The sequence below is a fragment of the Muscardinus avellanarius genome (genome assembly GCF_963383645.1).
Source record: "Muscardinus avellanarius genome assembly, chromosome: 11".
NCBI classification, from domain to species: Eukaryota; Metazoa; Chordata; class Mammalia; order Rodentia; family Gliridae; genus Muscardinus; species Muscardinus avellanarius.
In genome coordinates, this window is record NC_137797.1 from 103503631 (window position 1) to 103526093 (window position 22463).

At 49.9% G+C, this 22463-nt stretch overlaps 1 protein-coding gene across 2 annotated transcripts in view; it reads right to left on the minus strand.

Moving 5' to 3' along the window:
• Positions 1 to 22463, minus strand: part of DUSP16 (dual specificity phosphatase 16) — a gene marked incomplete at both ends in the record, with an annotated part of 35596 nt that overhangs the window by 4004 nt on the left and 9129 nt on the right. For both annotated transcript variants that reach the window (XM_080706606.1, XM_080706605.1), the window contains 2 exons: positions 1246 to 1405; positions 11318 to 11481. In XM_080706606.1, the coding sequence (XP_080562732.1) occupies positions 1246 to 1405; positions 11318 to 11481 (324 nt within the window). The remainder of the gene's footprint in view (positions 1 to 1245; positions 1406 to 11317; positions 11482 to 22463) is intronic.

Consider the following 22463-nt stretch of genomic DNA (forward strand, 5'->3'; position numbering starts at 1 on the left):
GTTAGAAGTGCTTCCACTGCAGTGGGCTCTGTTAGCACGGGTCTTGGCAAAACCAAGTGCTACACTGCGCCTTCAAGCCACGGCTGTGGTGGGCACAGGCCTGGTGCGAGAAGGGACACACGCGCCAGGAGCCCACCCAGCACGCACGCTGCTCTGCAGGGTCTTGGGAATGTCAGGCCAACGTACAAGTCTGTGTAGGAAATCAAGGTGCCTCTGCAGGCTCCTGAGGAAGGAACACCAGGAGGACAGTGGTGGCGAGACTGGCAACGTGTGGGCACCAGAAACTCGGGTAGAATTGAGGCTGAAAGGATCACAGATGAGGAAGATCTGGTGAAAATGAGTAATTATAAATTAAGTGGGGAGCTGGGCGAGGTGGCACTTGGGAGGCCGAGACAGGAGGATCGATCACTTGAAGCCGTGAGCGTGACACCAGCCTGGGAAACATACAGACCTCATTCCTAAAGAGCCAGCTACTTTGCGAGGTTCAGCGTGCGTAGGGTTTACGTACCTCCCACCCCGTAAGTAACTGGGCAGCAGGGCTCAGATGCAGTTCGGCCCGAAGCCTACGCCCTCGGTGCCTCCCGCGTCACAGGGCCAGCGGTGTGAGGGAGGCTCACGAGGCCCCGGCTACCTGACACGACTGGCACACGGTCAAGGCTCAGGCAGCTTGTGACAGTCAAAAGAAACGCGTGCCCTGGCCTTGCTTTCTCCACAGGATGGGACTTTCCTCTGGGGGGGGGGGCACACGGCTGGGAACATCGCTCTCTTCCAGAGTGGTGGGTTTGTTTTTTGTTGTTTTTGGGGACTGGTGAGTGAGCCCAAGGGTATTCTAGCTCTGAGCTGTACCCTAGCCCTTTTTATTTTGAAGCAGGGTATTGCTAAGTTGCTGAGGCTGTCCTTGAACCTGGGATGAGCCTCCGCACCGGGCTTTCCCAGTGTTTTATAGGACTTGAAAGGCATGGGCGTGGAGTGGTGAAGGACGTACCTCTAAATGTTTAGCTAACTTTCAGTGCCGGCAGCACGTACTCATAGACCCTGGCTGTGAGGCTTGGCCTTGGTACTGTTAAAGGCTGGCCGACGGATCACAAGGCCCGTGCCCTAGCGGCACGTGTCACGTGCTGCTTCCAACTTTTGAAATCTGGGCCAGGCTTTCCTCTAAAGACTAACAGGAGGGAGGAGCCATGTCGCCATGGCTGTGCATGAGGTCATGACCCTGAGGCCCAAGGGCCGGCTGGAGCCACTCACCAATGAAATCCACAGACTCGTCCAGCCAGGGCAAGATCTTCTCACAGAAGCTGTCATTGACGGGCACTCGCAGGAAATGGGACTCGGGGATGAAGTCGGGCTTCGGGCAGGTGTTGCTGGCATTGAGCACGTAGCCAATCCCGTTCTGCTGCATTAGCTCCTGTGGGGAGAGAGCATGTAACGTGACCGCAGGGCCGTATGCACGCGGGCCTGGCCCTGAACCCAGGGCTGTTCCATATTCGAGCCACAACCCCAGCCCGTTTAATATATTTTTGTTTTAAAACAGTGTCTTGCTAAGTTGCTGACCGAGCCTGCAATCTGCCTTTCTCAGCCTCTGATGTACTAGGATTACAGGTGTGTACCGCCACGTCCAGCATGATCACTTTCAAACGTTAATGTTACAATAAAAGTTGTTTCCTTGAAATAATCATATCAGTGAAACTTAAAATGATTAAAAAGTTCAAGTCTTTACTCTCCACTGCTAGAGAAAGCAGAAGAGAAGACCCACAATGCCCGGCTATCCTTCAGCGTATGTGCGCACATAACCACACTGATGGTGCTGGTTACTCTCCAGCCTGAGTCCGAGGCGCTCTACTCTAGGCCTCTGGGGCCGCATCCGTTTCCACAGCTTTTACTACCTGCCCCATGCTGCTGGGTGTGAGTGTGCATCTCTTCTTAAATTTCTAACGACCCGCGGCCCTTTGAATTCAAAATGCCAATCACAAAACACATTACCTTGCTCCCTCCTCTGCTCTCTCTCGCATCCCCTCTGTCACCCTAAAAGGGCTTACAGATGACACCTGTCCAGCCAGCTAAGCTACTTTCTCTTCCTTGCAGCCCCCGTCAAAATGGTGCCAGAGCCTCCTGGTTCTCACTTCCCTCTGTCCTCAGCGAGCCCACCGCGGGAGCCATGGGGCCTCCACGTTAATTGCCACAGCCTCAGCCTTCTGAGCAGCAGAGGTGAGCTGTGCCCCACCAGCCCAGCTCGAGAATCTCCTAACTGCACACAGGCTAAGTACTTTATTCATTTTGGGGGGAGGGGTGGCTCTGAGGAATGAACCCAGGGGCGTTCTACCTCTGGGCTACACCTTCAACCCTTTTTGTTTTTGTTTTGAAACAGGGTCTTGCTTGGTTTCTGAGTCCCACTACATTGCCAAGGCTGTCCTCAAACCTGTGATCCTGTCTACAGCGGTTGCAGGTGTGCACACCACGCCCAGCGTACCCACTCAATTACTCTCGCTTCCCCGACACCACACGTACAGACCACCGTCTGTGCGTAGAAGCCTAGTCCTACGCGCCCCTCCCACTTGAACTGTACCCACGAGCACCTTCCTACCCATGCCAGCTGACGACTGGTAGTATGTTGTCACTGACTGAGAGGCTGGGCCAGTTCTCGCCTGCTCTTCTGTGAGAACGAGCTGGCTCGCTGCACTCAATACGGATGCTCGTCTGACGTCCCACCTGCAGTTACGGGCAAGCTGTACAGCCCACTGCGGCTGCTCACCCAGGGACGCCTCTCGGAATCTCCTAAGCAACCTTGGTCAGAGCTTCCTTTTTTGGAATGATACTATTTCTACAACTCCTTCTAGCTCCCTGAAAGACAGGCGCTAATTTTCTTTTACCTTCCTGAAACATGCCAGTTCCCTAATCTCTGTATGTAACATATTTTGCACAATGAATTTTATAGACACAGAATATAGACTGCAGACAGCCCTTTCTCACTTCTGAGATGGCGGTGTCAAGAGCCAGCTGTGGAAGGAGGTGGGCTTCTCCGGCCATGCAGAGCCTAGGCGAGGCCCCATTACACTCTGCCAGGCTGGCCGTCCACTGCATTGACCAGAACCTTTATACCTCTGTACGCATCAGCAACTTAGCAAGACCCTCAACCTAGCGAGACCTGTTTCAAATTAAAATTAAAATTAAATAGGGCTACGGGTGAAGAACAGAGGTAGAATGCTCCCGCGTTCAATCCTTAGTATTACGAAACAAACTACAAGCAAGAGTACAAGCTGGCGAGGAGGTGGGGACGCCCTTCTGCACTGGGATGGGATTACAAGTTGCAGCCGCTTTGGAGATCAGTGTGGACGTTCCGCAGAGGTCTGGGAACGGCCCGGCTGCACCTCTCCTGCGGGTCAGTCCAAAGGGACTGAAACCGGAGCATTGTAGTAATACACGCATACGTTTATGGCAACACGGCTCAAAGTAGTCAAATTACGGAGCCAGCCTCGGTATCCATCAACAAATGAACAGATTATAAAATACGGGATATACACGCAATGGAGTCTCACTCAGCCATAAAGAACAAAATTACGTCATCTGCAGAAAAATGGAATACAGAATATACCAAGGGGGATAAAGCAGCCACACGCCGTGAGGGGCGGATGCTCCCGCACTCGTGGGAGCCGGGAGAAGCCGGGTAGCCAAAGGGGCTGCGGGGGCTGAGGACGCTCACGCACACAGCTGCCAGGGCCCATCTCGGTACCGTGCGTGGGAAGGCGAGCTGGGACACTCAGGGAGGGCTGGTGCCCCGCCACTCTAAACTTATGATATAGAATTACAATGCACACGTAAAAACAGCAACAAGACGGGAGACATAAGAGGCAGTTCCAGCCTAAGAAACATCACTAATCCAAGCTCACAATGCGATCTCTACCACCAAAAGAAATTCTCCCGCGCACGGGGGCGGGTACTGGGAAATGAACCCAGGGGCAACCCACCTCCAAGCTATTCTTCTAGCCCCTTTTAAAAAATTTTAATTTTGAAACTGTTCTTACTGGGATGCTTAGAGTCTTAGCCTCCCGAGTATTGGTATTACAGGTAATAATATTGGTAAGCCATCTCACCTGGCTTCCAGTTGCCAGTTACTAAAATAAAGCAATTGAATACATCAAGGCCAGCTTCAGCAGCTTAACGAGACCTGGTTTCAAAAAACTAAAATGGGCTGAGGGTATAGATCAGAAGTAGAACACCCCTGGGTTTGAGCCCCAGCTTATTAAAAATGGCAAAAGAAAAGAAATAATCCACTATCAAAATATTTCAAATGTAAAATGATAAAAAAATTTCAATGGCAAATATAATTTAACAATTATTATTAGTATCATATTTGGTGCTAGAAATTGAATGCAGGGGCACTTTACCTCGGAGCTAAATACTCAGCCCTTTATTTTTTTTGCGGGTCTGGGGATGGAACCCAGGGACATTCGACCTCCGAGCGACACCCCCTGCCCTATTTTTTATTCTTTATTTTGAAACTGGGTCTAGGTATCTGAGGCTATCCGCGAACCACAATCCTCCAGTCTCAGGCTCCCTAATGCTGGGATTACAAGAGTGCTCCACCATGCCAGGCTAGCCCTTTTTATTTTAAAACGAGGTCTCAGTAGATTTTTGAGTCTCACTATGTTGCTGAGGCTGTTCTTGAACCTGTGATTCTCCTGTTTCCACCTCCCAAGTACTGGGATTACAGGTGTGTGCCACCATGCCTGGCAAATATAATTAATAAAAGTTTTAGCTTAAAAGATACTTAAAAGATGCATCTGCTGTGCCACTCTGCTACCTGCTGGGGAGCTGGTGATCCAGCTGCTCCCTGAAATTCTTTTGGAAGAAGATGGGATTTGAGGCCGGGCGTGGTGGCGCACACCTGTAATCCCCGCGCTGGGGAGGCGGGGACAGGAGGATCGCGCAGCAGGTTTGAAGCCAGACTTGCTGGTTTAAGAGACCGTTTCCAAATAAAAATATAAAAATAAAAATAGGTCTGGGAGTGCAACCCGGAGGTAGTAGGGTTTCCAGAAACCCCAGTACCCCCCCCACACACACACAAAAGATGGGATTTGATAAATACAAGGCTAACTTTTAAAACAAAAAAGCAAAAATCCTAACACACCAACATTTAAAACAAATTCCACAATGAAGTGCCTTTTCATTTGGACTGATAGTAACTGCATCAGAGGAAAAGTATGCTAAAGGAGGGAGTCACTAATAGTAATACATATATACCTGGAACATTATTTTAATTTAAAACAAACATACATTAATTCACTACTTTTTTTTGTTTGGTCCTGGAGATTGAACACCCCAAGGGTCTAAATTGCCGGGGCTGGCCTCGAGCCTGTAATCCTCCTGTTTTAGCTCCTCAAGTACTGTGATTCCAGGAGTGAGCCACTGTGCCCGGATAACTCAGTACTTTCTCATACAGGACTTTTTCTTTTCTAAGTTAGCTGACTTGGGTTCTTAAGCAAATTACACCCGAATGCAGGTACCACTTAGTTCCCTTTTTTTTTTTATTTTTTAGGAAGAATAAGAACTGGTGAGACAGCATCAGTACCGGAGCCTCGGACAACCACTATAAATGTTTTATAGGTGCCTAGTTTAGCAGAAGAAAAAAAGCTACGTGCCTGTCCTGAATCCTTCCAAAACATTCTCTAGGTCATGCGGCAGCCCTCTTCTCCCACTCGTACTCCATCGCTGTGTAGTAATTTACACACCACTCCGGCGGCAAGCACGCCCTCCGAGAACCGCCAGAACCGCAGTGCGGCCAGCGCGTCCCCTAACCTAAGGCTCTGGAGAGTTGAACGCGGGTGCACTTTTCTTCTAAGCTCCCCCTCCAGCCCTGTTTTGTTCTTTATTTTGAAACCGGGTCTCACTGAGTCGCAGAGGGCCTCCCAGGCTGCCGAGGCTGGCTGCGAACCTAGATCCTGTCTCAGCCTCCCAAGCTCTGGGATTCCAAGTGTGCGCCACCACGCCCAGTTGACAGGATTTCTTAACATTTCTAGTAGTGAAAACATTGAAGTGCAATGATGACGAGTGAGTCTACTTAAGCAATAAGTCATCTTTACTGATGGATGGATGCCAGTGCCTGCTTAGTAAAAGAGTATATAATTCAGTTTTGTTTCAGCATGTTGTATAAAAGAAACATAACTGAGCCTTTCCTCTGCCCATAATTAATCATAATCTTTAAACCCCGTAGAGCAGTCATCTTACGCCAGCAACTACGCAGCTCCCTTTTGTACTAAGTCGGCCAACACTTGCTTTCTGCTGCAAGCTGACCCTTCTCTGGCCTTCACATACCCGTCGGCCTGGGCTCTGCAGCTCTTACCCCTCGCGGCTGCCCGCCCGCCCGCCCAGGTCTCGCCGGGCTCTCCACCGGGCCTCACCTTCCTGATCTCCATCCCGCAGGCCGCTCATGGGGGCTCCTGGAACCCACACCTGCAGGCTGACCTCCGACCCACTTCCCTCCGCCCCCGCCCAGCGGGAGCTCCGCAGTCCATCGCTGGCGACCGCTCGGTTGCTCTCGCCCTCGGTTCCTTCCCTGTCACTTCTCTCCTGTGGCGAGGCTGAGCCGGAGCGCTCGCGGCTCTGCGCCCACGTTAGTTCACGCTGGGCGCCCTGGCCACTCACTCCCCCACCTGCCGCCCCACGCATTTCCCTTTCCCTGCGCCCTCTTCTGTCCCTGCTCATCCTCCCCGCAGGTTCTGACGCCCTGCCCCTGCCGAGTGCCTGCGCAGTACCAACAACACTGTTTCTCCTATCTTAAAATATCTTCTCTCACTCTCCAAGACATCTCCCAAGTCGTCACTACTCTTTTTTGTTGGGGATGGGGAGTACTTAGGATTAAACCCCGGGGCATTCTACCTCCAAGATACACCCCCAGGCCTTTTATTTTTTGTATTGAAACAGGGTTTCGCTAGGTTGCTAAGAGTCTAGCTACTTGCTGAGGCTGTCCTCAAACCTGAGATCCTCCTGTCTCAGCCTCCCACATACTGGGATTACAGAGGGCACTACTGCACCAGACTCCCTTTGCTACTTATTAGCAAAATTCCTTGAAAGACCTGCTTATTATACACTCATCACCTCCAGCTCTTGCCTGAATCCATCCACTCAGGCTTCCCCACCCCCCTCCCGCATGGCCACAGATCACCAGCAGTCTCCATGTGGCTCAAGGCAAGGAGGTTTCTTGTCTTGTCTTGTCTTGTCTTTTTTGGGTCGTACTGGGGATTGAGCCCTGGGGCACTCTACTGCCAAGATACACCGCCAGCCCTATTTTGCTACCCGTGTCCTTCACTCAGCCTCCCAGCTCCCCTGCAAACACAGCCCGGCCTGGCCACTCCTCACCACTGCTGCGCCTGACTGCACATTAGTGTCCACAGGGACACTGCACAGCAGACGATGGAGTCGTGACTTTCTCTCTCGAGTCCATTTCGCCACCCCGTTTGCACTAGCCTCCCCATCCGCCTTCAGAGTTGACCCAGCCCTGCTTCCCCCGAGGCTCCTACCTGCCCCCACCTCAGCACCTGGATCCTCTACACAAGGAGTCAGGAGTGAGCGCCCCCTCCCTCCCACGGAGGGAGAACCGTCCCTGGTGCTTGGCACGTGGATTTCATGAGTATCACAGAAACAGAAGAAGGCAGGCATAATTTCTCTTTGCAGGTAAAGAAGCCAAATTTTAGTGACATGGCCAGAAAGTGCCACGGCTGGTGAGGGGACGCATGGCGCGGCCAGCCACCCGCAGCAGTGGGAACCTTGCTGTCAACGGCCCTGTGCCGTGAGCTCTGCCTGACGAGCAGGTCTTGGCTAGCCGGCCAACCTGCACCCCGCACGGTGCCTACACACGGTGGGCACTAAATGTCCTTCCTGATCATTTGGGTGACTGTCTTCCTAAGTCACCCATTTCTCCTGCAAACCCTGGAAGCATCGTTTGACCGTATGGTGTCCAAGCAACTGGCCAACTCCCAAAGGAAACAACAGAGCAATGAGCAGCGGTCCTGGCTAGAGGACGGGCACGGGAGCCGGCGCCCCTCCAAGGCCCGAACGGAAAGCTTCACCAGGAATCCCGACGTACCACTGACTGGGAACTGGGGCCGCCAGAGAGGCAGCGGCGCTCACCTCGAACGCAGATGCAGTTCAGGTCGGCAACTACTCACAAGAGGTGATTCTGCCCTACAGTTTCTGCTTTTAAGTGTGAAAAAAAAAATTCCTATTTGAACTTTAAGTGGTAAGGGAGAAAAATGATAAAGCATTTTTATCTTTCACATGTAGCAAGAGATTCTCCTACTCATTTCAGATATGGTCCAGGCATCACAAATGACTTTTAATACAATAAACTGTTACTGTTTCCGCTTTATTACAAGATGAAAGAACAGATCATAAGAAACAAAGGTACAGGGTTTTTTTGTTTTTGTGGGTCTGGGGATGGGACCCAGGGGCATTTGACCTCCGAGCTATACCCCTTGGGCTATTTTTTTTTTTATTATTATTATTCTTTATTTTGAAACCGGGTCTGAGTTGCAGAGGGCCTAAGTAGCTGAGGCTGTCCGTGAACTGCGATCCTCCAGGTCTCAGCCTCCTGAATGCTGGGATTACACGCGTGCGCCACCACGCCCGACTGAGGTACAGTTTTGAGGGAAAAGGAAAATAAAAGCCTGTGTTTGCAGCCAATGCTTTTTTTTTTTTTTTTTTTTGGTGGTGGTACTGGGGTTCCTGGAAGCCCTTCTACCTCCAGGCTACACTCCCAGACCTATGTTATAGTTTTTTTTATTTGGAAACAGGGTCTCTTAAGCCAGCAAGGCTGGCTTTGAACCAGCGCGATCCTCCTGTCTCCGCCTCCCAAGCGCGGGGATTACAAGCGTGGCCACCACGCCCGGCAGCCAATGGCTTTGCATGGCCTTTTACCCAGTCTTTTAAACATCAGTAAGAATGGACACCTGCTGAGCCCACACAAGGCTCCCGGCACCTGAGAGGTGGCAGGTCCACGCGGAGTGCAGCAAACGCCAGGTTTCAACAGGAGGAAAACATAAGGATCTCAAATTTTGATACTGATTGCCTGTTGAAATGGTAGTATTTAAGATGTATTGGATTAAGTGGAATATACTATTAAAGTTTATCTTACCTATTTACTTTTTTAAATAAGGCTTTCAGAACTCCCCCCCCCCCCCAGTACTGGGGATGGAACCCAGAGGCATTCTACCTTCTACCTCCAAGCTAGACCCCCAGCCTTATTTTTTATTCTTTATTTTGAAATAGGGTCTCACTGAATTGCAAAGGGCCTCACTAAATAGCTGAGGCTGGCCACAAACCATGATCCTTCTGTCTCAGCCTCCCAAATGCTGGGATTACAAGTGTGCGCCACCATGCCTGGCTAGATCCAGCATTTAAATGGTAAATATTATGGTCTTCCTAAGATTTCTATGATGTGCTTTTACCTATTTTGTCTTAGAAAAGAAAACAAATAAATTAGTGGCCTTGTGGGTGCTGTTTTTAAAGAATTCAACTTCTGAATTTTAATAAAATGTAATGTATCATTAAGGAAAGATTACAAAATATTCAAGTTTGGAAATCCTTACAGGTATACTATTGCTCCTTCCTTTTTATTTATTTATTTTGGTACTTGGGATTCAATCTAAGGGCATTCTACCTTCAAGCTACCTGAGATCTTCTTATCTCTTATTTTGATACAGGGTCTGGCTAAGTTGCTGAGGCTGGCCTTGAACCTGTAACCATAACATCTCAAGCTCAAGGCCAGCCAAGTACTGGGATTACAGCTATGTGCCAGTGTGCCCAGCTTCCTTCCTTTTTAAATCAGAAACTTGAGCAGGGTCAGGGGACTCATTTGACATTTCTGCGATATCGATCTCCTCACTTACCACATGAAGGTGGCTGCCAAGTGAGGGCGCTCCAACATCCCCTTCAGCTCTAAGTGCTCTTAACAGTGCGCCGAGGTTATGCATAGACCCCGCCCTCTTCCTTCAAAGCTGCGCCACCGGCCTTACCACCCACCAGCTCCCCGCCTACTCTTCCAGTGGACAGAGCTTCCATGAGGACCTCTGGTCCGAGCTGCTGTGCCATTGATGCCCAGGGGCCCATTCTCGCTCACACTAGGTGCCCTCCTTACTATGTGCTTGGAAGAAGGCCACGAAAAACAGAAAACCTCTTCCTGTCTCAACTCTGCTTGCATCTCGTGGACTCTCACAAAGTTGCTAACTGATATTTGTTAAACCTGAAAAAGGCATAGAGCAGAATCCAGGTGCCTCTTAATGTCAAAAGTAACACAATTACCTGCAGAATCACCTGCTGGCTAGTGTGAGTTTTGACAGTGTTAAACAAGACCCTTAGCTGGGAGTTTTCTTTTCTTACCTGGAGGTTAAACCATCTCTGCCTTTGTCCCAGGGCTGCACGTGACTTCAGGGAGTTAGTTTCTCTCCATGATGCAGGCAGGTGGGGGTGAGAGCCCACCGCTGCCCTGGCTGGGGACGCTTCTCCACCCAGGCCATCGACCGTGCTGCCCACTCATGAACGTGCTCAGAGGCACTCTGCCCTTCAGCAGGAAAGACGCCCCCGAAACCCCCAGCTGGTGATTTTGGATCTTGGATTGCATTTTAAGTTACTGGTGACATAAATTAAGAAGTTTTATAGAAAAACCACCTTTCAGGCGGTGGGAGCATCACGTAGGAGTGGAGCTGGACTCGATCATTACTGCCGGGCTCAGGCCACCGTACACTCAGGCGGGTGCCGTGACACCCAGCGCGGGCCCCGCTCCGAGCAGGCCTGTCCAGTGATGCCAACATCCCTTCAGCACGAATCCACGCTCCCTCTCTCCTCTCGCTACCCCTTCCAATACGTTGGAGGCTGTGGGCCTGGTGGTGCTCACCCTTCCGCCAGCCCTCGGTCACCATGAGTCCTCAACCCTGAGTCCCTTCCTAGTGTGTGACTGTGAATACAAGCACTTCTACATGTGAGAATACTAGTCATCCTGAGTACACCCAGCTGCTATAAAATAGAACAATTAGTAGCCTAAGAAAATAAAGCTAAATGTCTAAAAATCCAGTCCTGTCTCAGGCCTCTTGGACCTACAGTGAGAACAAGCAAATGTAACAGTTTGGGTTTCCTGTGGCAATTAATAACATCAAACAAAATAACCCTCTACAAGACAACTGTTGGCTGGGGAGCAGACTGCAGAGTGCAAGCGCCTGGGCTCCCCGTCCAGGTCCCAGAGTGCTTCATGGGACAGATAACGGGCAACTGCCGCTTCTCCAGCTGCTACCAATAACCCAGCAATGAAGGGTATTTTCAAATCACCCACCTTGTTGAGGACATCTCGCTGGCAGCCCAGGTAAAGATTGGGGAGAATTCGGGTTGGCCCAATGTTGGCAACAGGTAAGCAAGGCTGAGACATGCAGGTGGGGACTAGAGTGGATTTTCCTTCACAGAGGCCAGGGAAACAACGAGAGAACTCTGCAAACCCACCTGAGAATAAACATCATAAGATTATGCCATGTACACAGTAAGACCAGCCTCCTGTGAACGCTCAGTTAAACCATTTAAACAGAAAGTCAAACCCCACGATCCGAGAGGACACTGCTGCCTACAGACTCCGTTCTACAGAGCTAGTGCTAAGTTGGAGATAGAGCTCAGCACTGAGCCTCACTCCTGAGGCTACGGCACGGACACGCAAGTCCTGCAGGTGCACAAATGGCTCCTCTGAGCTTCCGTAAACACCTCTCCAGCCTCGTGCACCCGTGACGTCGGCCCACTTCCCGTCCCCATTGTTAGGGTTTGAAGGTGAAATGCCCTGGACCTGCTCTGGAGGTGGCTGCACTCAGTGGGTCCCTGGGGCTGCGGCCAGGGACACGTGCGAGGGTGCGTGCATGTGTGTGTGCACGCGTGGCCACACTCCCCACAGAGGCTGGCTCTTCCCCTCCTCCCTCCCTCTGTTCCCTGCCATCATGGCTTAAGGGCCTGCAGCCCTGGCTCCTGCTTGGCAACTGTTGTAAAATGGACTGTACATGTATATAGATATGTATATGTGAGTGAGTGAGTGAGTGTGTGTGTGTGTGTGTGTTTATTTTTGTGGTACTGGGGGTGGAACCCAGAGGCTTTTCTACCTCCGGGCTATACTCCCAGACCTATTTTATACTTTATTTGGAAACAGGGTCTCACTAAGTTGCCGGGAGCCTCACTAAGTAGCTGAGGCTGGCTTTGAACCTGTGCGATCCTCCTGTCTCAGCCTCCCAAGCTCTGGGATTACAAGCGTGCGCCACCATCCCCGGCTGACTGTATATATTTATATGTACTAAAATCTCCAAATTTACTCAGTAGCACGTAATCAGGCTTATGCACAGAAGCAGAATGGGGATGTAAAAAAATGTGAACCTAGGCAAAACACAATTCCTTCAAAATAAAGTTAATTACATAAAATTCTTTCTCAAATTATCTTTAAATCTTACTACTATATAAAATTTTTAAACTTTTGAAGTTATCATAAACATACCTCTATCTTTGGAAATAGTCTCTATAAGCTGAGAGTGGTGGTCGTGCCTGTAATCCTTGGGAGGCTGAGACAGGAGGATCACAGGTTTGAGGACAGCCTCAGCAAGTAGTAAGACTCACATCAACCTAGAGAGAGCCCGTTTCCTAATAAGAAATAAAGCCGGGCTGGGAGAGTATCTCAAAGGTAGAATGCCTCTGGGGTCAATCCCAAGTACCACACACACACACACACACACACACACACACACACACACACACAGTCTCTATGTCAAGTTGTGGGGCTTCTGTAGGCAGTCGAGGTTCACACAATTACCACTTACTTCTAGGCACTGGAAAGAAGGATCAGCAGGCCCTAAACTGCTTACATTGGGGCCCAAGGCAAGATTCCTGGACTTAGAGTTCTGAGTTCAAGGTCCCAGTCCGGTCCTGGGGATGGAACCCAGGGGCATTCACCTCTGAGCTACATCCCCAGTCCTATTTTTTATTCTTTATTTTGAAACAGGGGCTCACTGAGTTGCAAAGGGCTTCATTAATAGCTGAGGCTATGTGTGAACCGCGATCCACCTGTCTCAGCCTCCCGAGTGCTGGGATTACAAGCTGTGCCAGGCTCCTGTCCGTTTTTCTCATTGTTTGGTACTGGGGATTGAATTCAAAGACACTCTACTTCTGAGCTACATCCTCATCCTTAATTTGTGTGCATGTGTGTGTGTTTTCTTTTGTTTTTGCAGGTCTGGGGATGGAACTCAGGGGTTTTCAACCTCTGAGCTACTCATCCTGCCCCATGTTTTTATTCTTTATTTTGAAACAAGGTCTGGGTTGTGGAGGGCCTCACTAAGTAGCTGAGGCTGTCCGTGAACTGTGGTCCTCTGGTCTCAGCCTCCCGAATGCTGGGATTAGGAGCATGCGACACCGTGCCCGGCGACCCCTATTTGTTCTTTTTACTTCTTTTTAAACGGGGCCCAAGTTGCATAGGGCCTCACTAAATAGTTGAGGCTGGCCATGAACTGCAATCCTCCTGTCTCAGCCTCTAACTACTGAGATTATAAGCATGAGCCACCATGCCCGGCTGCCCTATTTTATTTTGGAACAGGGTCTCACTAAATTGCTAAGGCTGGCCTTGAACCTGGAGTCCTCCTGCCTTAGCCTCCTGAGTGCTGGGATTACAGGTGTGCGCCACCACACACCTGGCTCCTGTCCTATCCTTCCAATGACCTACTCTTTGACTTCCACTAAGTCATGATCTTGCCACAACTCCATGGAGAGAAGACTAGCCAAAGAAGGCCTCTCGCCTCTCTGGGAAAAGAAAAACGAAAGAGGCTCTTCACTGGGGTTTCCAGTCTAAATATCCCTTGCCATCCAAATTCAACCCACGAACCAAATAGATCTTCATAAAATTTCAGATAAAGCCCTTGCTGCCCACCCCTCACGACTTAGTTAAGTCCAAACTCAGGAAACAAGGACATTTGGATGACAGGAAACACTTGTGTATTTTAAGTGTTATTAGAAGCCAGGACGCCAGGCCTCTCAGAAGCATCTCCAGAGAACCTGGTTGATACAGATTTAAGCCAAATAACTTTCCAAACGCATCTGACGACGGGAGTGCGTCTGCAGCCTGCCAGTTACTGTGCGATCCACACTTACAGAAATGCCGGACTGGCATCACCGTGACTACGAGTATGGGTCACTCAGAATTCTATACCAACCGGAGGCGGTCTCAACAGCAGGGTAAAGCAAGAGCGGGAGAGGAGCGCCAAGCGGTAGAGGAGCGCCACTGCTTAGGTCTGTAATTGTACTGGTATTAGTGTTTGTTCTCAGTGTTTCTAACTGAGTAAGAGTGTTGTGAAGGTCTTTCTCCAGGGTAGTTTTTTAGTGTGTGTGTGTGTGTGGTACTGGGGGTGGAACCCAGGGGTTTATCTACTCCAGGCTATACTCCCAGACCTATTTTTTATACTTTAATTTGGAAACAGGGTCTCACTAAGTTGCTGAGCGCCTCACTCAGTAGCTGAGGCTGGCTTCGAACCTGTGCGATCCTCCTGTCTCAGCCTCCCAAGTACTGGGATTACAAGCGTGCGCCACCACGCCCGGCCAGGGTATTTTTTTTAAACAAGAAATGATAGATTTTCATCACTTTGCTTACCTTACACCTGCCCAACGCAACAACGGGCAGTTGTTATGTAACAGTTTTTTTTTTTTTTTTTTTTTGGTGGTACTGGGGTTCCTGGAAGCCCTTCTACCTCCGGGCTACACTCCCAGACCTATTTTTACATTTTTACTTGGAAACAGGGTCTCCTAAGTCAGCGCTCGCGGCTGGCTTCGAACCTGCGCGATCCTCCTGTCTCTGCCTCCCAAGCGCGGGGATTACAAGCGTGCGCCACCACGCCCGGCTGTTATGTAACGCTTTAAAATGAAATTAACTTCTGCAAAATTCAGGTCATTCTGGTGCTTTGCTAAAGAATTATTTCCATATTTTCTCTTCTGGCTTCAATAGAGTTCATGGGATGGTCTGTCATGTAAATCCAACAATGTTCTCAGGGAAAAAGAAACCAGAGAATCCACAGAAACTGCACTTGAGCTTCGTTTCAAATGCATAGGTAATCACAGGAGGTTCTGCACACGGCAAGCGCTGCTCTGAGCACTTTACGAGGACAGCTTCTCCATGTCCACGGCGTCCGCAGGAGGCTGCCAGGGGCCACGGCCCCTCCCACGCTGCTGGAAGAACCTTCTTCCCCAAAGCGCTGCGGGTCAAAAGCTTCCCTGAGGACGAGGGGAAGGCGTTCTGACGGGACCAGAGAGCGCGACCAGACTTTAAACACACCTCACATGAAACAGCACAAGCTGCACCTGAAGTGGGTGAGCGTACCTGTGGCCAGCAGTGAGTTCTGTGGTCAGCTGAGGCTGCCTGTGACCACGGCAGCTCCCAGAGGGAAGTCATTCTAGCAATCACGGTGTGACCAGGTCCGCCAGCCCGGCCCCATCAGTGACTAGGATGGGGGCCCCATCACGTCAGTGGACCTCAAAAGCAACCGTGGCTCTAGTAAAATCTCATGACAAAAGGAAAACACTGTTCAGCCTCAAAACAAAAGCCAAACCCAAACAACGCGTTGTAAAACATAAAAAACAAGAAGAAATGTCACATTTACAAACAGGACATTTCCAACTAATACTGAGCACAAACTCAAACAGCCAACTACTTTTAAATGTTTAAGAGATGTCCGTGCTCGGCCTGGCTTGAAGCGTCCCGGGCGGTGGCTCCGGGATCTTCAGCAAGCAGGTGTGGCCTCATCTGTGCCGGTGCTGGCCCCGCTCCCCCCCCCCCCAGCCTCCCCGGGCCTCATCTGTGATGGTGCTGGCCCCGCTCGCCCCCCAGCCTCCCCGGGCCTCATCTGTGATGGTGCTGGCCCTGCTTGTCCCCTAGCCTCCCCGGGCCTCATCTGTGATGGTGCTGGCCCTGCTTGCCCCCTAGCCTCCCCGGGCCTCATCTGTGCCGGTGCTGGCCCCGCTCGCCCCCCAGCCTCCCTGGGCCTCATCTGTGATGGTGCTGGCCCCGCTCGCCCCCCAGCCTCCCCGGGCCTCATCTGTGATGGTGCTGGCCCTACTTGCCCCCTAGCCTCCCTGGGCCTCATCTGTGATGGTGCTGGCCCTGCTTGCCCCCTAGCCTCCCCGGGCCTCATCTGTGATGGTGCTGGCCCCGCTCACCCTCCAGCCTCCCCAGGCCTCATCTGTGCTGGTGCTGGCCCCGCTAGCCCCCCAGCTTCCCTGCACCTCATCGGTGCCGGTGCTGGCCCTGTTCGCCCCCTAACCTCCCCGGGCCTCATCTGTGCCGGTGCTGGCCCCGTTTGCCCCCCAGCTTCCCCAGGCCACATCTGTGCCGGTGCTGGCCCCGCTCGCCCCCCAGCCTCCCTGGGCCTCATCTGTGATGGTGCTGGCCCCGCTCACCCCCCAGCTTCCCCGGGCCTCATCTGTGCCGGTGTAGCTGGCCCTGCTACACCACTCCCCCCTCCCCAGAGCTTTCCAGGCCTTGCGCTCCTGCTGTGCTCTAGCAACTCCAGCTCCATTTCACTGATTAGCATTGTTTAGCAATGGACACTGCTCCATTTCCCCTGAACCTTCCTAAAAACTACTGTGACCTCACCAGCAACTCGGATGGGAAACACATCTACAAGATTCCCTTTCCTCTCTGAAGCTGTCTCATGATCAAGACCTGCCCTGGAGGAGGAGGCACGGCCTATGAGCACGCGCTCCATCACCAAGGGCTCAGCGGCTCTCAGACGCCATTACAAGGAGACAGAGTGTCAGCTCGATGTCCCCTCCGTCACTGAGAAAAGCAAAACTGGGCACCTGTAGGCTGCGCAAAAAGGGGTGCAAGTGCTTTTAAAGTCATCCAAGGATGTGTCTCACTACCCAATCTTCCGAGCTTCTCCTATCCCTGAACTTTGTGCTGGGTTAGAGAGAGGCGCAGCTGCACCCCGGGGCGCGCTAAGGACAGCAGTGCCCACTGGGCCTCGCTCTGCAAGCGTCTGTGCTTAAGAGATGCGCGTTCACTCCTGAGCAAAACGGCGGTGCCTGGCTGGGCAAGCCGTCTGCGGCGCGGAGGGCCACGTTTCTGTCCGTCTTACCCAAATCCAACCAAAAGAACAGTGATTGGAATATTTCGAAATATTTAGAATAAATAAAAATATATTACTTTGGGTAGAAGGCACATAGTGTGGTTTCAAAGGCATATATAATTTATATACCACTTTTTTCTAATTCACCCAAAAAAAACTTCTTCCCTTAAGGGCACATCCTTCACAGTTCCGGTGCTAAGTACTACCTTCTATACAAGCCATTGTGAACTGCCATTCCATTTGGGGGCGGGCTGGGGGAGTCTGCCAAGTACAATAAAATACACATAACCGCTCCACTGAGCAGCTCCAGGGAGCTCCTCTTCCTCGTCTAGTTGACTTCTCAGGTACAAATCGCAGCCTATTTCTTAAAATGAAAGACTTACACAACTAACACAAGTAGCACTTCCCCACAGCAGAGTGACGTTCTTTTCTTTAGTCCTAAATTCTAAATGTAGATCTCTACTCTTGTTGTCATATTAAAGACGAGTCGGTTTAACCTTTAAAGATGCTCCCTGCAGGAGACAGAGGGCTCCCCAGGCTTTCATTCAACGGAGCAGGTCACTGGAGCTCTGTCCACGCCTGGCCGCCGGGTGGGCGGGTGGACTAGAGAGGGCCACCCCGCGCCCACACCGTGAGCGATTCCACCGCTATATGCAGAAAGAGTAGTTAAACAAAACTCTACTTTGTAGAAGACATTTTTCTAAAAAGTCATATGCAAATTTATCTCCTGTGTTTTATAACATCTTTATGTATAGTCCCACAGTTTTTTAAAGAGCATTCTCATGTTGTCTAAGCCTTTTGTAAAACAAAGGCTCCCTTCATATGACATAAGCACAACCCTTCATCACGTGTTCTGGAATATAAGTGAGAAGCGGAGGACACCTGCGCCTGGGACAGCAGCTCTCTGCACTGGAAGTTAAGTCTGATGTTTACAATCACAAGAGATGACCCTAATGTTAAAAACTGAGGAGCCGGGCATGGCGGCGCCCGGCTGTAATCCCAGGACCCGGGAGGCTGAGACAGGAGGATCGCAGGTTTCCAGCCAGCCTCAGCTACTTAGTGAGGCTGTCCACAACTTAGTGAGACCTTGTTTCAAAATAAAGAATAGATAGGGCTGGGTGTGGAACTTGGAGGTAGATGCCCCTGGGTTTCATCCACAGCCCAAAAAAAAAAAAAAAAAAAATTGAAAATACAGAAAATGTCTATTTCACAAGAAGATATTTTCATTGCTCCTTAGAGTTTTTTTGTTTGTTTGGTGGTACTAAAGATTGAGCCCAGGGCTTTGTATAATGAGCTACCTACATCCCCAGCATGTGCGTGCGTGTGTGTGTGTGTTTACTGGGGATTGACCTTGCACCTCCAAACTATACTAAGCCTTGTATGGGTTTTTTTGTTTGGGTTTTTTTTTTGAGGGGGTATTGGAGATGGAACCCAGGGGATTCAACCTCCGAGCTACACTCCAAGCCCTATTATTTATTCTTTATTTTGAAACAGGATCTCACTGAGTTGCAAAGGGCCTAAGTAGCTGAGGCTGGCTGCGAACCCAGATCTTCTTGTCTCACCCTGTCAAATGCAGGGATTACAAGCATGTGCCACCATACCCAGCTGCCTTTTATGTTTTGTTTAGAAACAGGGTCTAAGTTACTGAGACTGGTTTTGAACCTATAATCTTCCTGTCTCAGCCTCCAAAGTACTACGACTAAGAGTATACCACCATGCCTGGCTATTTTTTTAAACAGGGTCTTGCTACACTGCCCAGGTGGGCAGGCCTCAAGCTTGTGATCTCCCAGCTGGGGTGGAAAGTGTACTCCACTACGCAAAGCTTCAAGAGTCATGTTTCTATGCCTGCATCTGAAGTGACCAATTCAGACAACTCTAATCTGTGGAAGTGGAAAACAGACTCAAGTATGGTCATAGTTCTTCCAGATCAGCAGACTGGATACACAGGGTTGAAAGTAACTGAAGAAAAGCCAGGTGTGGTGGTACACACTTGTAATCCCAGGATTTGGGAGACTGAGACCAGAGGATCGTGGTTTGCAGACAGCCTCAGCTACTTAAGTGAGGCCCTCTGCAACTTAGAGAGACCCTGTTTCAAAATAAAGAATAAAAAAATAGGGCAGGGGGTATAGCTCGGAGGTAGAATACCTCTGGGTTCCATCCCCAGACCCGCAAAAAAAAAAAAAAAAAAAAAAAGTAATTGAAGAAAAAGAAAAGAAAGACAACATAATTTTATACTCCTAAAAATAGCAATAAAAAATGCATAGCTGGGCATGATGGCACATGCTTGTAATTCTAGCACTTGGGAGGCTGAGAGAGGAGGATCGCAGTTCGAAGACAGCCTCAGCTATTTAGTGAAGCCCTCTAAACTTAGTAAGACCTCCTTTCACAATAAAGAATAAAATATGTAGAATGAATGCCCCTGGGTTCAATCCCCAGTACTGGAAAAAAAAATATGTGTAAGTGACTTTTTTGTTGTAGACAATGAGTTTGGGTAAGCCACGCTACAGAAGCTGGATAAATCATTTCTGAGGCAGCAGAGAACACGGCAGAGAATTCACAACATCCGGGCACTCTGTCTACTTCCTCTACAACCAAAACTACTGTGTACAGGAAAATCCCAAATGACCCAAAAGATTGACTTAAGCTCTTATTGCCCCACTGAAACACAGATCGAACACTCAGTGGACGGACACAGTTCTTGGGAAACCCTTCAGGAAGCCTGAGAAGTCACCTGCACCTGAGGAGGCTCGTCCTTACTGTAAGTGAGGCCCTGTCTCCGGCAGTGGGGACGCCGGTTTTATTTGTTTTGGGGGGCTGGAAGTACTAGGGATGCAACCCAGGGCCTCATGCTAGGCCAGTGCTCTACCACAGGGCTACACACCCGGTCCAGGGAAAGTCTTACCTATCATGCACTTGTCATATACACACAAGTGAATTGATGATTTTCAAAGAACTAGCTAAGTACTAATTCCTGAATACTAAAATAATGTGCCAGGCATGGTGGCACATGCTTGTAATCCCAGTACTTGTGAGACTGAGATAGGAGGATCACAGGTTCATACAATAAATAATAAGTAAATAAATTAAGTTGTAGCTTCATGAAACCCAGCTGTGTTCTACCACTGTACTACACTCCAGCCCTTCTTTATTTTTTATTTTGAGGCAGTCTTGAAAAGTTGCCAAGGCTGGCCTTGAACTTGCATCTTCCTGCTTCCACCTCCCAAGTGCTAGGATTACACATGTGCAACAGTGTGCCCAGCTAACTCAAAACTTCTTGTGATACACACTATCCAGATATTACTATTCTTTTCTTTTTTTCTTTCTCCTTCTCCTTCTCCTTCTTCTTCTTTTCAGTACTGGGTATGGACCCAGGGGCATTCTACTTCCGAACTACACCCCCAGCCCTATTTTTTATTCTTTATTTTGAAACAGGGTCTCACTGATGCAAGGGCTTCACTAAGCAGCTGAGGCTGGCCGCAAACTGTGATCCTCCTGTCTCCGCCTCCCAAATGCTGGGATTACAAGCATGTGCCACCATGCCCGGCTTCAGATCTTATTACTCTTGAGGGTAACATTTTTTAAATCAACTCAATGGTAAAATCCAGATTGTTGGTCAAAAAAAGGTTCCTAGAAGATGCAGGATGGTAACTACCTTATAGATCCTTTTTTCCGGCACTGGGAATTGAACAGAGGGACATCCTACATCCGAGATGCACTCCAGCCCTTTGTATTTTTTATTTTGAAACAAGGTCTAGCTAAACTGCTGCATCAGCTAAGTTGCTGATGCTGGCCTTGAACTTACAATCCTCCTGTCTCAGCTTCCTGGGTAATAGGGCTGTGGGCACACACCACCACATCCAGCCTTTACTGATCTTTCAAACTAGCAATACATACCTGTCCCCAGAAACTCCCCCTCAAAACACGCACACACTGCCAGGACTTCTAATAAATGTCTCAAACAAAGATGGTCCTAAAGAATGCAACCAGAATAACCAATCAAAAGAATTATAGCCATAATCTACCACTCGGCTGAATAACACTAACACGCAGAGGAGAGCGGTCCCGCAGGCCGGCTGAGGGGACGGGGCGGCGGTCCACCGGCTCCCCAGAGGGAGGACGCGGGGCGGCTGCTCCCGCAGCTCAGGAGGTGGCGGCGGCTAAGGAGGCCATGCGTGTCCTTTTCACCTGAAAACCCAAGCACTCCCTCATCATACTTCGGGATCACTAACATTTTCAACCCTCTTTGGTCCCTTCATCTGGACAGACCTACTGACACCTTAAAGATGAACTCAAAGCCTTGCTCCCTCTCCGTCCTCAGCATCCTGTCCAGGTCACCACAGTTCCCGGCAGCTTGGCAGGCTCTTGGTAAGCTGCACGCATGCCGGCTTTCCTCTGTGGCACCTCCTCTCCGTCCCTGCCTGGAGTTCCAGTCTCCTCCCTCCACCCTGGCCCAAGACCTTCACACCTCGCACCCAGACACATCGCCAGAGCGGCGCTCCCTGGGCCCACAGACCTTTTTTTCCGATTCATTTCCCTTTTGCTGCTAGATAAGGCATTCTAAAATAATGTTTTCAAGTTATTCTCTACCTCCAAATATCCACAAAATAAAACCCCACATCCTTAGCCAGACAATCTAGTCCTAATCTCAGTCTAATTTCCACCACCACCCACCCCACAGGTGCCCAACACGCCGTGCTTGTCCACACAAGCCTTCACACTCGATCCTATTCACTCCACATCTCCTTCCAAACCACAGGCAAGCACAGGTTACACCTCCTAGACAACGCTGTTTCCAAAGTTTTTTGCCATGACCATCAAAATACATCATCATCATCATTGTTGTGGGGAAGAAGAGGGAATAGGAACACCCTGGCATTCTACCTCTGAGCTGCACTTCTAGCCCTATTTGATATTTTGAAACAGGGTGTCACTAAGTTGCTGGGGCTATCCTGGAACCTGTGAGCCTATCTCAGCCTCCCAAGTACTGGGATTAAGGCATGTTCCCACACTCAGCTAACAAAACACTTTTATTGAAAAACCTTCAGCACACACATCACTGGAACACAAGTTTCAAAAGACAATCTTTCCTTACTGTGTGAAATTCTGACTTTCTATTCTACTCTGGTGCTGAATAAAAAAAATCTACGTATCTTCCCTGATCAGTGTGTCTAGATACAGTCATGCCAATTTAGGAAATCTGTAAAGTATGTACGGATCCTCTGGCAATGGCTTTGCGAGCACTGTGAACTGCCTGTGAGTACTGTGTCTCACACTCCTTTGAAATCGCTTGAGCAGTTAGCACAGCACCTGGAGTATAATTAGAATCCAGTAAGTGTTTACTGAATCCTTCCT